This window comes from Cricetulus griseus, chromosome 5, assembly GCF_003668045.3.
Source record: "Cricetulus griseus strain 17A/GY chromosome 5, alternate assembly CriGri-PICRH-1.0, whole genome shotgun sequence".
Lineage (NCBI taxonomy): Eukaryota > Metazoa > Chordata > Mammalia > Rodentia > Cricetidae > Cricetulus > Cricetulus griseus.
In genome coordinates, this window is record NC_048598.1 from 88,999,159 (window position 1) to 89,016,214 (window position 17,056).

At 51.0% G+C, this 17,056-nt stretch overlaps 1 protein-coding gene across 4 annotated transcripts in view; it reads left to right on the forward strand.

Annotated features, from left to right (window-relative positions):
- Ttc7a (tetratricopeptide repeat domain 7A) overlaps nucleotides 1–17,056 on the forward strand; it is a 111,373-nt gene that overhangs the window by 82,352 nt on the left and 11,965 nt on the right. For 3 of the 4 annotated variants that reach the window (XM_027417984.2, XM_027417986.2, XM_027417988.2), the window contains 4 exons: nucleotides 4,735–4,851; nucleotides 7,900–7,994; nucleotides 9,637–9,774; nucleotides 16,508–16,710. In XM_027417984.2, the coding sequence (XP_027273785.1) occupies nucleotides 4,735–4,851; nucleotides 7,900–7,994; nucleotides 9,637–9,774; nucleotides 16,508–16,710 (553 nt within the window). The remainder of the gene's footprint in view (nucleotides 1–4,734; nucleotides 4,852–7,899; nucleotides 7,995–9,636; nucleotides 9,775–16,507; nucleotides 16,711–17,056) is intronic. The other variant, XM_027417985.2, reaches the window with a different exon arrangement.

Sequence of the window (17,056 nt, forward strand, 5' to 3'; positions counted from 1 at the left end):
GCTACAGAAGTTATTGAAGAGGCCAGAAACTCAGGCATTTTCTGAAGGCCAGAGCCTTCAGAGACAGCTGGCCTAGAAATGTCTTCAAAGTCTCATAGGGTTTCAGCTTCCAAGGAGGAGCCTGCCCTGAGCATCAGGCAGGCTGAGCTGTGGACAGCTGTGTGCCTCCCTGGGGTTTCTCCTAGCTCATCAGGGCTCAGCCTCATGGGGAGTATGTGAGTAGGTGATTTCCCTCCTGTTTTACAGGTCTAGAACCTGTGACATGCTCAACAGAGGTGGGACTTTGGTTCAAGTTTCCATCTCCCAGGCCAGTGTTCATGGAGGAATTTTAATAATAATGTGATCAAAGTTAACCATCCCTCTCCTGGAATAGCTTTTGCCAGGGTGCCTGGTAGATTCTGGTATTCTAGTCTTACAGACATGTTTCAGTTATACGTTTTTGCCTTTGACCCCAGAGAGGAAGACCGCTACCACCCCCAGTCAGAAAGAGCCAGATACTCATCATATACCACACTTAGAACCCACACGGCACAGCTAGGACCCACATAGCACACCTAGGACCCACACGGCACACCTAGAGCGCATTGCTCCTCCTCAGAGTCTATCCTGTGAGGTCAGAGCCTATTTGTGAGCAGGTTGAAATGGAACTGGCCAGTGTGTTGCCTGCCTGATGTTGTGTGTCCCTCCCACACTGCAGCTTTAAGAACTCAAGTGACCAGACTCCTGGGCTAAGCACACACTATATGCTAGGTACCCACTCAGGAGCTGGGGAAACAATGCACACTGCTTCTAGGGACATGAGTGAGCTGATAGAACTTCTTTGCCAGCTGGGTACAACCCAAGGGGACACAGAGATAAATGGTGACTTTCCTTCCTACACCAGGACTGGCCATATACTTGTTCCTGGACCATCTGGCTAAAACAACTTCGTATGAACTTATCTTCATTATTAAACTAAACAAGAGAGACACGGCATGTAATTAAATGCCAACTGAGTACACAGCCCACCTAGGAGCTTCTTGAAGGAGGACCTGAGCCTTGGAATTTTTCCTAAAGACTTATAATTACTTATTCAAAGACATTTTAGACTCATCTATGTGACATGTGATGGGCCTGAAGGTGGGGGAGAGCCAAGCTTGCTAAATCTGCCTTACCTGTCCCCCAGAAGCTCCCCTGGAAGCACAGGGCTCTGATGAGGTCAGACCATAGCTCCAACCAATCACAGTGGCATGCCAAGGGCTCTGTCTTAATAGTTGAGTAGGGAATGAATCTGTTCATTTTCTGGTCTGGATACAAATGTCTTAGCGGGAAGAGCTGGATCCAGGTTTTTTATGGACCTGAGTTTGTGGATCCCTGAGTTCGAGACAGGCCAGTATGCCAGACATTGTAATGGATTTAACCGGAAGGGGTGAATACAGCCTGTGGTGGTTTGAAAGAATATGGCCCCCAAAGAGAGTGGCACTATTAGGAGGTGTGGTCTTGTTAGAGTGAGTGTGGTCTTGTGGAGGAAGTGTATCACTGTGGAGGCAGGCTTTGAGGTCTGATATATGCTCAAGATACCACCCAGTGTCTCAGATCACTTCCTGTTGCTTTTGGATCAAGATGTAGCATTCTCCAGTACCATGTCTGCCTGCATGCCACCATACTCCCAGCCATCACCTTACACCATGATGATTGATAATGGACTGAACCTCTGAACTATAAGCCACCACCTCAGTTAAATGTTTTCCTTTATAAGAGTTTTCATGGTGTCTCTTCACAGCAATAGAAATCCTGACTAAGACACAGCCCCATGGAGATACTGAAAAAGTTGGAGGGTGACATCTGTGTAGGAGTTGGCCAGATGTGACAGGGGGAAAGGTGAGCCCCAGCAGAGGTCACAGTGTGAAACAAAGCAGGGAAAAGTGTCAAGGAGTTGTTGACACCACCACACCGCTGCATGTGTCCTGATGGTGTGGACATCAGGCAGGACACGTTCTGTTGTAAGATCCCTCGGGCAGTGTCCAGCTACCCACCAAGGAAGTCTCCTCAGGAGCTAATCTGGAGCCTCAGGCCCTCCACCCTGAGGCGCACACCCAAGGGTGATTGTTGGAACCTCTGGCCTAACCCAGTGAGGATGTGGTTGGGTTGAGAAATTCCACTCCTGGTCACTCATGTGAGTGGAATGTCAGTTACCAGCAGGACATAGCCTGTGTTGATAGAGGCTGTTTGTCCAGCTTAGCTTTCTCTATCCCAAGCCTCCTAGCTCTGACATTGGGACTTGGTATGTCTCAATGGCAGCAGCGAGAAGGGCGCCCTGGCCATGAAGGCTGTCTGTGGAGAGTCCCAGAAATCTGGGGGCTGGTCAGCCCTGGTAACTTACCTAGAACTCTGCTGCTCTGGCCATCTAAGGGAAGGTTGGCTTAGATTGACCCCCACCCTCAGCCCAACACTCTGGTTCTAAGTGCTATTGTGCACTCTAATTGTTACCTTGAGGCAGAAATTGGCTCTTCAGGGATCTGGGAAGGAAAGATGGCGGCAGCTCCCCACTCAGGGTTTAGCCCTGTTCTGCCCAGTTCCTGCCCTCAGGACCTCATTCACAGAGGATGGGTCATGAGCTGATGTTCAAGAAAAGTTGCAGAATGCTTAGGGAAAGTGGAGCTTAAAGTTTAGGTTGAACTGGGCATGATGGTACATGCCTGCAGTCCCAGAAGCAAGTGGTTCATCCACAACTTCAAGACCAGCCTAGTCTCCTTTAGAGTTCTAGCTGTGCCAGGTCTCCATAGCAAGAGCCAAACCAAACCAAAAAAAAAAAAAAAAAAAATGATAGGGTGCTTTTGTAACATGCAAGAAGTTCATGTAAATCCCTAACATCACACAAAACAGTGTGTTGGCCCACCCAGTCCCACAGTCTCTTATAAAATCAACACTCAGAGGCTTAATATTAACTATAATTGTTTGGCCAGTGGCTTAGGCTTATTACTAACTGGCTCCTACATTTAAATTAGCCCATTTCTATTAATCTGTATATTGTCATGTGGCCCGTGGCTTACCAGTAATGTTCTGACATCTTACTCCTGTTGCAGCTGCTGGCATTCCCTTGATTCCACCTTCTTTTCCCCCGTATTTAGTTTGGCTTTCCTGCCTAGCTATACTCTTCCCTGTCATAAGCCAAAGCAACTTTATTCATCAACCAATAGAAGCAACACATATTCGCAGTCTACAGAAGGACATCCCGCATCAGACCACGGTCCCGGGAACACAAATTTAGATTATCCCAAATGCCATGTTCCAATGTAGAAGCCATTTTAAAATGTTTTGGAGTTTTGCATAACAGAGAAAGCCATAAATTCGGGCACCTTTAAAATATGCTGGAGGGTAAGTCAGAGGCAGGGACAGCAAGATAGGGGAAGCTTTTCTATAGGCCCAAGGTGCTATCTGATGGGGGATTTGGTTTTGGGATTGGTAGAAGCTAATTACTTGCTAAGTCACTATCACAAGATGTTAGTTCCAACATAGATGTGGGCAAGGAATGGCTGTTCAGGGGGCCCAAAACTTATTCTAAGATCAGGTAGTTAGACTCTGGACCTGCAGTATTCCAGTCTCCATCATCCTAACACTCTGATCAGCCAGTCACCCTCTGAGAATGGATTCCCTTCAGGAGTTCCCATTCACAGCCAGATTCGGCCTCTTTTGAGAAGTTTTGTTCATATGGGCATTATGGCAAACATCTCCATTCATAGCACTTGGTAGGAAAAGGTGGGAAGATCCAAAGTTCGAGGTCATTCTCAGCTACATAGTGAATTGTAGAAAATCCAAGGCTACATGAGAGCCTATAAATACACAGCTCAGCTTTCCTGGAGCAGGCATGTTTGGCCACATGGGCCTTGCTTCAGCACTGACAGTGACTAAGTCTATGACATGCAGTGGTCCATTTCAGCAGTGGTGGCAGTGGATCAAGGGGCCTCACTGCTCGCTGACCATTCTGGGAACTCTGCCCCAGCCTTGTATGGATCTGGGTGGTTCAGCTTTCTGCAAACACTGCCGTGGTAGCTCCTGTATAATAGTGTTGCCAGTGTGCTGATCTCGAAACACCAATACACTGTGGTACTTGAATGCTGCCCAGCCCCCTCTTCCAGCACAGGTGGACCTCCCTGACAAGGTAAGGCTAGCACTGTCAAACACAGCAGGGCTCCCTCGCCTTCCTAATCCTTAGTGAACAAGAGTGCTAATGATCTGGGTTAAATGCTTTGGCCTTGCCGATGTGTTCAAGGTAGTGATCCAAAGCTGCTTTCTGAGTGCAGGAGTGTGGTCCAGACATCCATACAAGGCAAAACACCCCTACACACGAGATAAAAAAACTGTTTCCTAAGTGTGGTTCTTACCGAGGCTCTGTCCTGTGTCTTGTTGGGCACAGAAGTAGAAATCCTGGCCATATGTTGGTAGGACTCAAGGTGCTGCTTAGCTCAGCTTGTAGGGGCAGAGCACATCAGGCAGGGCTGGGAGTCACAACTGAGAGATACCTCCTGATCAAGGTTGGGTGGTAGGGTGGTCAGGGCAGGCACTGGCAACCGCTGAAAGATATCTCATGGTTTGGGATGAAGATGGGAAGAAACTGAGGCATGGAGGAATGTGTAGTGCGTGTGGCAGAGGCCGTGCCTTCTGTGGGCTGGGGAGGTGGTGAGCATATGGGGATCTCCCCCCACCCCTGGAGGAAAGCCAGGACCTGCTGACTGTGGCTCGCATTCCCCATAGCCTGATGTTCACCAAGGTGAAACTGGAGCAGGTGCTGAAGGGTCCAGAGGAAGCCCTTGTGACCTGCAGGCAAATGCTGAGACTGTGGCAGACCCTCTACAACTTCTCTCAGCTGGGGTAAGTGCTGTCCTTGCCCCTTGGGTTGCCCCAGGGCAGGGGTGGGGGACAGGGTTGGCAGGTGGCAGTTGTCTGAAAGGCCACAGTGCCCACACAACATGGTTGTTGGTTTGGATGGAGATGTAGGACTCAGTGTTGAGGGTTGTATTCTCGGCTCAGTTTTAATCCCTCGGCAGTCTTCTGTACCGCACACAAAGACCTGGTTAGAAGATTGACCTGGTGAGTTGGGTCCTGGGCCTCTTGCTTTATGTGACACACCAACCACTCATGTGTTCTGTGTTATCAGAGACTGAGATCCTGAGCCTTTGTCCAATTTGCCAGTTGCTTACCTGTTGGATGACAGTACTGTGAAGTGAGCCCTGAGTCCCAGACCATGGAGCCTGTACACAGGGACTCTGGGAAGCTAGAAGTCCTCCATTTTCCTTAGAGGAACCTCTCTCCTAAGGAAACCAGAGGAGACCCAGGGAAATGGGATGGAGTCAAAAGCCTCAGACAGAGTTAGCCTTCCCTGACTACCAGGGAATCTACCAGGCCTGGAAGATTCCAAAGCAGGGCAGAACTAGTGGGTAGCTTCCAGAAAGAGCTGGAGAGATGGCTCATAGGTTAAGAGCACCGACTGTTCTTCCAGAGGTCCTGAGTTCAATTCCCAGCAACCACATGGTGGCTCACAACCATCCATTATGAGATCTGGTACCTTCTTCTGGTGTGCAGATATATATGAAAGCAGAATGCTGTATATATAATAAATAAATAAAATCTTAAAAAAAAAGAAACTTCCAGAAAGCTGTGGGTGATGGATTTTTCACACCATCCCTGGAGATGAGCATTGGAAGCCCAAGGGCCATTCTCTGATACAGGTGGATTTGCATTCAGATGCATTTTGCTGGAGCAGGTTCACAGCCTGGCTCAGTTTGCACAGGAGTTGCCCTGAAGCTGGCTGCTCCTTATCGGGCTGGTGGATAGGCTGCACATCCAAGTGGCCAGTCTAGATAAGGCCCCACAGAGTGGTAGCTTTGACTCAGAGCAGCAGGCTGTGGAGCTGCCAGGTGTTCTCACAGGGGCAGGGACAGTTGAGTTTACCCTGATGTTCCAGGTCACCACACACATATGCCAGTCTGTCCCGAGAGGCTGGTGGAGCTGAGAATGCCGAGTACCTCTTCAGGAAACTGCCACAACTCCCTCACCCCAACATACAGCCAGACACAGCCAGGTCACTGCTTGGCCCACAGATCTGGATCCAGTCCCTCCTGGCTGCCTTAGGAGACAGAAAAGAATTTTCTTTGAAACCTAGAGCCATAAACCAGAAGCTAGTGCTTGTAAAATCTAATTTAGGGCAATCATAAACTAAGACCAAGATCTACAGCATGAGGGTCTGATCTACCCTCCACGGACCTAGCCAGCCTGCACCACTGCCACCCAACGCCCCTGTGTTCTGCTCAAACCACACTGCTGGCAATCTCTCCTTCATGAAGCTACTGCCACCCAGCAGCCACTCAGCCCTGTCCTTCAAAGTAACATGTAGCATGTTAACCTTAAACTGTGCAGCACAGTCTCCCCAAGACAGGCTGTTTCAGTGGCTCAGGAGAGGCTCTCTAATGGGAGAAGAGAAAAAGTATGATGCGCTCCTGGATGGAGGTGGCATCATACCACTGTCTGTTAGTAGCCTTGTGAGCCTCCTGCTTGCATGCCCTGTGCTTGTTTTCAGAAGGACCATGAGAAAATCAGAGAGGCGGCAAGGTGTAGGACATCATCTCAGCCTTATGTCCCTGGCTCATTGATTTCCCACTCAGGGGCTTCCAGGATTAGGAAGAGAGTCTGGGTCACTGTTGTATTGCTATGGAGGGACACTGTGACCAAGGCAACCCTATAAGAGAAAGCATTTAATTGAGGGCTTGTTTATAGTTTTAGAGGCTTAGCCCATCATCATTACAATAGGGGGCAGGCAGGCAGGCAGGCAGGCATGCATGGAGCTGGAGCAGTAGCTGAGAGGTACATCCTGAACCACAGGCAGAGAGAAAGAGAGGGCAAGAGAGAGAGAGAGGGGGAGAGAGGGGGGGGGAGAGAGAGAGAGAGGAGAGAGGCAGGCAGGCAGACAGGCAGGTCTTGAAACCTCAAAGCCCTCCCCTAGTGACACACTTCTTCCAACAAAGCCACACCTCCTAATCCTTCTAATCCTTTCAAATAGCATCCCTCTGTGGTGACTAAGCATTGAATATATGAGCCTATGGGGGCCATTCTTATTCAAACCACCCCAGTGGCCAAGGAAAGGAACCATCCCTGATCTGCTATTCTTGGAGAGATGGTTTTCTTTGAACCCCACTCACGATGGCTAAGCATCTACAAACCAAGTCAGGGCCAGTGTGAACCAGAGCGGAGTCAGGACCACAAAGACACCTTAGACTGTGGTACCATTGCCTGTGGAGCCAGCATCTTAGTGCACCCCCAACAGGAAGACACCTCTGGCACCTTTTCTGTAGTGACTCTTCTGAGTTTCCTTGGCTATGGGATGGAGCTAGCCAAGAGTGCAACAGCTGCTGCCTTTTTGAGCAAGGGTTCCCTTCTGGCTCCCCCACCTCCTGCACTGAGAAAAATGAAAGCCTCCTCTCCCCCCCCTCAGTAGGGTGGGAGATGCAGGGACCTAGACAAATGGATAGAAAACAAAATGAGACCACCCCATTTGTTTGCCTGCCACTCTGATTGGAACTCCACTGGGGCTGCCCGGTAGTCTGAGTGTAGCAACTGGACCTTCGCCCAGGCTGTCCTTAGATAGAAGCCATCCAGCAGTCCCTGTGCCTAGAGGTAGAGTCCTCACCTTCAAAGAGGGCATAGATACTGTGGCGTTTTCCTAGCGTCAGCCTGTGTTTACAGGACCCATGCTGGTCTGTCTGTCCTGCTTGTCTTTATTTTTCCCTGTCATTCTGGCTTAGCTCTTTCTTGAGCTTGAATTCTTAGCCTCAGAGTCTGAGATGGGGTTCCCTCATGCTCCCTGCCTGCTCTGGGGATGCCGGTCCTCTGCATCATGGAGTCCTGCCCTCCCTTGCCTTCCAGTGGCCTGGAAAGGGATGGTAGCTTTGAAGGCCTCACAGTGAAGAAACAGAATGGCATTCACCTGACCCTGCCAGATGCTCATGACGCAGACTCCGGTAAGATCGGGATTGATCTTGGCTCTGGGTGGGGCTGGCAGTTGGCCCACGGATGGGTGGTGGCTACCCATTGTGGGCAACAGAAGAAGGTCCATACCTCCTAAGCAGAGTGAGGGGGGAGGAGAATGGGACAGAAATCTGGCCTGGGCAGAGACTGTTGCCCCTCAGGCCAAAGCCAGAGGCCAGAGTATTCCCAGTGTCTGAATGGGGGGGGGGGGTGGCAGGGGGAGACAAGCAGAATGGAATGGGCTGAGCTCATTTCAGTTCAAAGCTCAAGGTTGACTCTTAAATTATTTATTTATTTTTATTTTATGTGCATTGGTGATTTGCCTACATGTATGTCTGTGTGTGGGTATTAGGTCCCCTAGAACCAGACAATTGTGAGCTGCTATGTGGGTGTGGGGAATTGAACCCAGGTCCTCTGGGAGAGCAGTCAGTGCTGTTAACCACTGAGCCATCTCTCCAGCTCCTCAAGCTTGACTCTTTAATGGAAAAGCTCACCCTGAAACTCAGGGCTTGTGAAATACAAATGAGATCAGGAATTACAAACATACATCTTTAAGTCAAGGGCCTGCTTCAAACAGAACACCTTGCTCAATGACACAAGAGAAATTAGTCGCAGGATGGAAACATGAAGGGAGTGGGACTTGGTAAAGCTGCTCTTATCCCTGCCGACTTCTGGGGAGGTGAGTTAAGCTGTGCTTTGTTGTTAAGAGAGATGGAGTGTATTTCACTAGCCAAACCCAGAGACTCCAGAGACACACTGCAAGGGTGCCTGGCTGCTTGGGGAACCACAGTCCCCAAGGAAGGGCATGTTGGGGCAGGAGGGGGGAGCTCTTATAATTAAAGAGAGAAGAATTGTGTTGTTGTCAGGGCTTCCCATGTTCTTGTCTCATAAACCGGTCATCTCTGGTTTTTCTCGAGGCCTCTGAGTTTATTGGGGCCTTTATTGCCTCTAAGAAAGAAAAAAAGTGCTCGTGTTTCACCTGCAAGGGAATTTCAAATGGCAACAGTCTGTATATCCTGAGTCCAGCCTGCACCACCCAAAGCCACAGCCATAGAGGTTCTCTGAGGGCATAGGTTAGCCATGAGCTGTTGCCCAAGGACCTTTTACCTCCCAGCTGTAAATGGGTGGGGTCTTAACGAATGTGAAACAGTGTATACTATGGAAACAGAAAGTCAAAAATCACAAAAGAAAGAAAAAAAAAATCACACCTCCATTTACCACCCAAGGAAAGGCTCTCCAACATTCTTCCCATACACACCCATGTTTAGGTGTTTTAATTCGATTGTGTTGTGACAGAGCTGGTCTCCATTCACCTAAATAATGCAAATGCCTCCACATACCAGTGCCACACAGAGCCTTTCATGATTACACTTTCACTTATTTTCAATGTTGCTGAACATTTGGGTCATTTTCCTGGTTTTCCGTATTAAAGGCAGGAGTGAGATAAGCACGTTTGCTGACATTTTTTCCCCATGGAGAGGAATGGGCAGAAGACCCTCCCTAGGGTCCATGAGCTGGTTTTTGGCAGCTGCCCTGAATGCCCTGTCTGCTCTGTGTGTGCTGGGCATTGACTGCTTCTAGGCCAGTGGCATGTGGTATCCTGACTTCCACTCAGCCCTATGCCCTCTTGCTCAGCAGGCTCTCGGAGGGCATCATCTATCGCAGCCTCAAGGCTGGAGGAGGCCATGTCGGAACTGACCATAACAACCTCAGTCCTAAAGCAGGGCCCCATGCAGCTGTGGACCACGCTGGAACAAATCTGGCTCCAGGCTGGTGAGTGTCCCCTGATCCACTCATGCCCACCCACATGTGAAGCCCCTAGATGCCCAGAGAGCCCTGCCTTGTCCTTGATGATGAAGGTGGGGAGGTAGAGATTTCAGATGAGGCTTACAACAGCTTATACTCCTGAGTTCTCTAGCTCTGTTTCCCAACTGGCTTCCCTGACCCCACACCACCCCTGTAAGCTCCCCCATCCCTGCCTCAGAGAATGTTTGCACCCAGAACTCAGATACTGAGATCTTGTCTAGGTGCCCCAGGAGACTATTCCAGAAGAACAAGATCACCCACCTCCCTTCCCCCTGAGGTTTCCGCTTGTCTTGTCTGGCTGGCTGTGGGTTTTCTTCTTTGCCCCGTGGGGAGATTGCCTGCCTCCCTAACCTGAGAGGTTCCTAGTGACAATAATGTGAGAGAATTGAGGTCAGGAAAGGCTGTGTGGATAAACAGTCCAGAGAGCTAAAGACATGGCGACTGCTGTCCAGGTGACACACCTTTTGATCCCCAGCCAGCACTGTTCCCACAGGCAAATGAGTACTAGAGGGATAGGTTTCCAGAAGCCCTGGCTGGAGTTACCCGGATTAGAGTCCCATGTGGCTGACACCCGGCTAGCCCCTGGGGTGAAATGACTCACATGTAAAAACAGTTAGTGTGGCAAATAGTGGGCGCTCCACCGCTAGCACATGGCTTCTGTCACCGCCTTTCGGGTTCATGGTGTGGCTGTGAGGCCCCACAGATTGTGTGCTTGGCTCAGAAATGCCAAGGAGTGACTTGCTGGAGAAGTGTTTGGCGCTAACATAACCATGGAGAGGTGGGTGACAGGGAAAAGAAAATCAAGAGCGAGAATAGAATGTCTTTGGCAGAGCAGAAGAGGATGAGAGGAGACCTGAACCTTTACGAGGCTACCCTGCCTTTGGTCCAAAACTGGAAAAGACTGGGCCCCGGGACTGTGTTTCCCCTGAGTTTGTCTCACCCTCCTCCTTGTTCTCACAGAAGTGGGCTATCATCCCCAAGGAGGGGGATGGAGTAGGAGGCAATAGGAAATAGATGATCAGTTCCCTGGATAAGGTGGTATTGGCAAGTCAGAGTTAGAATGCTCATTAATGAGAGCCCAAGGCTACTCATGGCATGCTTTCCACATATGGACACATTAGTATGCAGCCAGCCCCCGCACTTCTTGTCGTGGACTCTGAATCTGGAGGGAGAAAAAAAAATGGACCAGGATTCACAGGAAGCCTAGACTTGACAGTATTGCAATAATGCAAATATTGTTCCACTTAGCATCCTAGGGTTCCTCGGGATGCTCAGGGAGCTAGGGGTGGGCTGCACAGCAAGAGAGTGAATGTTGAAGGAAGTGAAGGTGTGATAGACAGTGATGTTTCTGCTTACTTCAGGGAGCTGTGGAGCCCTCCCCACCTTCTGAGAGGCATAACAGAGCCAATGCTGGGAGGCAGCATGGCCATGGGAGCTCCAAGGGCTGCACCCATGAGCCCTGCCTGTAGCTCCCTAGGCCTTTGTTTTCCAGATGTGTCTGGGATTTGCACTTGCATGCATCTGAAACCTCCTTGGGTTTCTCAGGTGCATTGCCTTATACTGGGGTAGTGGCATGTGCTGGTACTAACTCCAAGGAAAGTGAAAGGCCTTTCAGAACCTGGAGCAAAATTTGGGCATGTCACTATAAACACACACCCTTCAGTATTATCTGACTGTCCCTAACTGTGAAGGACTCTGGCATTAGTCTGCAAGTCCCTGTGCCTCACTATAATTTTTGAGGTCTGTCCTCCCAGAAGCAAGGGATAGACAGATGCACAGCTTCCGTGGCTGAGAAGGGAGTGAGAAGACATGTTCTAGGTCCCTCATCATGAACATGTTGGGACCCATTTGTGTCCTCTGTCCCATGGGCTACCATCTTCACCGAATGTACTGAGTACCTGTTGGAGGTCACCAAGGCCACGACTTCTCCCCAAAGTGCCCCACCTGACTCAGGCTAAGCATATAGTGATCAGCACCCGCCTCAGCCCACCCCCCCCACACACACACGAATGCTAACAGGTGCCTTGAATGTGCAGGGAGGTAAAGGGTTCTTCATCATTTCTGAATGAGCTAATCCCGAGTTTGGTTCAGGGTGAACTGCAGCAAAATCTGGCCAGTAAGTTCCACTGTGAAACACCTCTGTCTGACAACATTGTGCCCTTTCTCTCCCACACTTGCACTTACCTTTTCCTTCCATTCCCTCAAGCTCCCCAGCTTCCAAGAAGGTTTGCACTGAGGTGAGCGGTAGGGGCCCTGCTTCCTAGGCATTGGGTCTGTGAGAATGAGAAAGCTGCTGCCAGGCCCAAGCGTGTTCCAGAATCTCCAGTGTGGAGAGGCCCTTTCCATAAGAGGACTCTCGAGCACGCGTGTGCGCGCACACACACACACACACACACACACACACACACACACACACACACACACACACACACAACCTCTTCTCACTACTGATAACATCTCTGCCAGCTTACAGTGTACCAAAGAGAAGGGGTATGAACATGGGGACTTCCCCTGACCCAGAGGTCCAAGGACTCCTGGACAGCTCCCAGCTCTCTCTGGGTTTGTAGGACGTGGACCTGGTCTCTGGTCCCCAGTCAGCACGTTATCTGAGAGAGCTTTAGGGGCCTCATCCTGCAAGTGGAAGCCACCCTGGGTGTGTGTGTCTGGGCTGATGTTTACTCTGAAGTTACAACAGAGCTCTTAGGAGGGACCCCGCTTTTCAGGGCAGAGCCAGGTTGACAGCACAGGATAGGAAAGGGTCACAAAAGCCACCTGGCTTCAACCCTCCTCCTCTTATCCATCCTTGCTCTTCATTCACTTCCTGTCTTCCTTGGCTCTTTGCCGGGCCCCTACCCTGCTGGCTCCTCCTGTGTTCGGTACCTTGAAGGACCTCTTCTCTTCTACCATTTTCCTCTCCCCTCCTTCCCACAGTTGGGACCAGTTCGGTCCTGGGCCCTGGCTGCCCCACCTCAGCCATGCTCTCTGGGACTCAGTGCTGGGGTCTCTCTCTGACCCGCTGACCTTTCTCTACCCCACTCCCACAGTCCTTTCCCCTCTACCTTTGTCCCGAGCGCCCACAGCTTCTGAGGGCCTGCTTCACGGGAGCCATGCTTACCCTCTTTGATATGGGTTAAAATATCCTCACGGTGGAGATCAAGGCCAGGAAGGGCAGAATCCTGCTAGTGCAGTGGTTCTCAACCTTCCTAATGCTACAGCCCTTTAATAAAGTTCCTCATGTGTGGAAACCCCCAACCATAAAATTATCCTATTGCTATTTCATAACTAATTTTGCTACTGTTATGAACTGTGATGTAAATCTCTGACATGAAAGGGTCTTTGGGGGTCATGGCCTGCAGGTTGAGCAGCACTGTTTTAAATCCTCATCTTTTTCTCTGCTGTCCCAAGGTCCTGCACAGCTCCCTCTATTTTCTGAGGTCCTAGGAAGGCCTTGAGATCCTGGAAGGGCCCCCTGCTTCTCAGCATCAGGCCAGCCTGAGGACAAACCCTCCCTGTTGCAAAAGAGTGTGGCAATGGGCCTTAGAGAGTGAACTTAGCCCCCAGCCTTGGGGCCTAGAGCCCTGGTCTTGGCAGGAGTGTCAGGGGCTACCGGAACCAGCTCTGGGTACAGGGTGAGGCCAGGATGTCTCTGAGAAGAACAATAAAAGGAAAGCTTGCAAAGCTCCAGGGAGCAGATGCTTTCCATTTGTACCCTGTGGAGAGAAAGCACAGAGGAGAATAGTGAGGGAACCCAGAAGCCAAGAGGAAGAAGACCAGAAACAGACTGAAGAGGAGGCTGAGGCAGTGGCAGGGAGGAAGAGAGATGAGGAGCTGGGGGAGGGATGTGCTTTTGACACTAGGGATTCTAGAACAAAGGTTTGCTAGCTGCCCTAGATAAGGCTAAGCTAGTAGTAATAAGTACTAACCCAGCCCTGGCCAGGGGAACACATGGGGTGTGGGCATGGCGGGTCTGACAGCCAGGTCTGGGGGAGGAAGATCCAGGCAGTGGTGGGCACCATGCCACCAGGTTTCTGCTGCAGACATGGTTGGTGGCTGGCCGGTTGGCCGGCCGGCCGGTTGGCTGGCTGGCTGGCTGACTGGCTAAGAGCACCATGTTTGGTAAAACAACAAGCAGTAGCTGAGGGCACCTGCCCAGGGACACGGAACTTAGGAAGACATGGCACACTGAAGCCCCCAGGACTGTGTGGCTGCTTTCAAGTCCGAGGCCTTGCCAAGGGGCCTGGACCAGAGCCCTCAGAGGCCTGCCTCTTTGCCTCTGGATTGTGTCACCTGGCTTCCGTCCTATGTGGTAAAGAGACCCATCAGAGAGCAGAGGAGCCCACTTCCCAGGGAGTGTTCCTTGGGGTGTGGCTTCTCAGCTGGGCCCAGGGCCTCAGAAAGCCCCAGGGGCAGCCCCAGCACTAATTGAAATCTGTTGATGTGAGCACACTGAGTAGTACCCAAGGTGGGGACCAGGGACAGTCTCCCAGGGGGCTACAAGGCATAGGGCAGCAAGTTGTAAACAGCTTAATGAGTCATGACAGAGCCAAGTGGGCCCAGCCTGGCTGGGGCTGCTGAGTGAGATCTAGGCATTGAGAGTCTGACCCTAGCTCCTCAGAGCTCCTGTCCACAGAAAACTCCCCACAGGTGTGGGGTGTGTGTGTGTGTGTGTGTGTGTGTGTGTGTGTGTGTGTGTGTGTGTGTGTGTGTGTGTGTGTGTGTGTGTGTGTGTGTGTGTGTGTGTGTGTGTGTGTGTGTGTGTTGGGCATCCACCTGCATTAAGCCTCACAGGGCACCTGTGTCTCCTCCACTGTGCCCTGGACATTCTGCCACAGTGGAGCCTGCCTGCAGGTTGGCCTCCCTTGTCTCTATCTGCTCAACTGTGAACCAACTCCTCTAGGAAAAACCTTGACCACACCACTGTGGCCCTGTCCTGGACCTCTCAAGGGTTTTAGTGGCTCAGTTGCCACTGCCACTTCCCTGTTTTCTTTCCTTATGGGTGGGCTGGACATGAAGTTGATATTCAGTGTGGTTGCAATTATACACTCAGTTGTGAGCACAGCCTGTGCAAAGGCCCCAGTAGCAGCTCAACAGGGGAGTAGAAAGGGGAGCTGAGAGGGAGACAGCCAGCTCCCTGACCACTGGCCAACCCTATCCTGTGAGGTCCTGGCTCAAAGCCTCCATCTTCTGATAACTGTAAGGACAGGAACCTTGGATGTCAACCCATCCCCTCTAATTGTAGCATGAGAGCTTGGCTACTCTGATTTTTTTCTCTGATTATCCCAGCCCCCATTAGGAAAAGAATGTGCTCCAAATGCTGTAATATTTTGGGATGCGGGAAGCTTATTGGATTACACAGTGAGTTTTAGGTAGCCTTCCTGCCTAAGAACCCCCTCCTGCTGCATAATACAGTTCACTAGGCTGTCTCCCTGATAGGCAGAAGGGATGCCTGAGTCAGGTCTGTCCACCTCTTTCTGGGAGTTTCCATTGGAAATGTCTGTTACCTTCTCCACCCCAGACGTGCTCTGAACTGGCATAACCTCAGCATTCAGCCCGTGCTAGGAAAAGCTCTTGGCAGAGCCACAAGCCAGACTCCGCTGGCCTCCCGCGCTCCCCATCTGTGTTGCCATCCTTCTATGACTTCCGCATGGCACCGGCTCCGGGAGGGAGCAGCCGCGCCTTGGGGGCTGCTTGGAAAGAAAGGCAGAGTGGGCCAGCGAGCGGCATTTCTAAAAGTGTCTGTGGTGGGCGAACGCCTGTGCAGTGCAGGGCTGAAGTGTGCAGTTCTGCAGGCTGCCTGGGGATGGGAGAAACTGCACCTTTTCCCCTAGATCTGCCTGAGGATCTGATGCTGCCTGCAGGCTACAAGGGTGTGTGTGTGTGTGTGTGTGAGAGAGAGAGAGAGAGAGAGAGAGAGAGAGAGAGAGAGAGAGAGAGAGAGAGAGAGGAGAGAGGGAGAGAGATCTAAGAGGGGCTGGAGCAAGGCCCTGCCACCTCAGCTTAATTGTTTATAGTGAAGATCTGGTAATTACTAATGTCTCCCTCCAAGACTACCTGTGAGGATTAATGAGACAAAATAGCTTGTGAAGTCAGGGTTTGCCCCCTAGTCAGCCTCTTTAAATACAGGTGGTAGCTTTGTCACTGTACCACTTGGTTTGAGCTGTGTGCCTCATCAGAGGCCCCAGATCTCTCTGCCCCTCATCCTGAGCATGCCAGGGCCTAGTGAGTCCCTCAGCTAATGCTGAGACTGAGAGTCACTAGGTCATCCTGTCATCCACCTGTCATCCACCCAGAGAAGCAGTGAACAAATGCAGTGGGCAGACACTGAAACATGTGTCAACGACATGCAAGCAAGCAAATATGAATTCAACCCTGAGCCACACTATTCCCCACTGCCGGGTCTAAAGTCAGATGGCCTGACACAAACTCTGACTCTACCAGTTACTCTGTGTGTGTGTTTCTGGGTTTCTAAAGTGGGGGTGAGGGTGAAGGTACTTTCTGTGGCAGTTACCCGGCATGGTGACTGACAGGAGTAGGCACTTTGAACCCGGTACCCAGTGTCACCCTTACACTTCACAGCAAGGTAGGCTAGTATCACGATTCTTTGGCTTAGCATCAGCTTTCTTGGCTCAGGAATGTGGGCTGGGGCCACTGCCTTTTACTTAACCACCACTCACCTCCCTCGGCCCCTCTGTTTTCACAGCTGAGCTGTTCATGGAACAGAGACACCTCAAGGAAGCAGGCTTCTGCATCCAGGAGGCTTCTGGCCTCTTCCCCACCTCTCACTCGGTGCTCTACATGCGAGGCCGGCTGGCTGAGGTGAAGGGCAACTTAGAAGAGGCTACGCAGCTGTACAAGGAGGCGCTCACCGTGAACCCAGATGGCGTGTGCATCATGCACAGCTTGGTGAGTCAAGGACACCTCCCGCCGCTTCCCTCGCCATCCCTTCACCCTTCATGCCAGCACCTCTGCTGCTGCTGCTAGGCATCTCTAGGAAGTGGCATCCCGCCAGCTCTGCTATGAGACATCTGTATGTGTCTTATCGGTGTGAGCTGTTTTCCTCCTATCAGAGTCTACACTGACGAAAAAAATCTAGAAGGGTTGGCTGGCATTTTTTGTGGCTTCCACGTTGCTGTGAAATTCTCTATGTGATCTGCTCCCAAAGATTCCATAGCCACTTGTTAGAGCCTTTACCCTGGGAGCCAACCCAGACTCTAGGCATTTCCCAGAATGCCTTGTGTGAGGGTCCTCA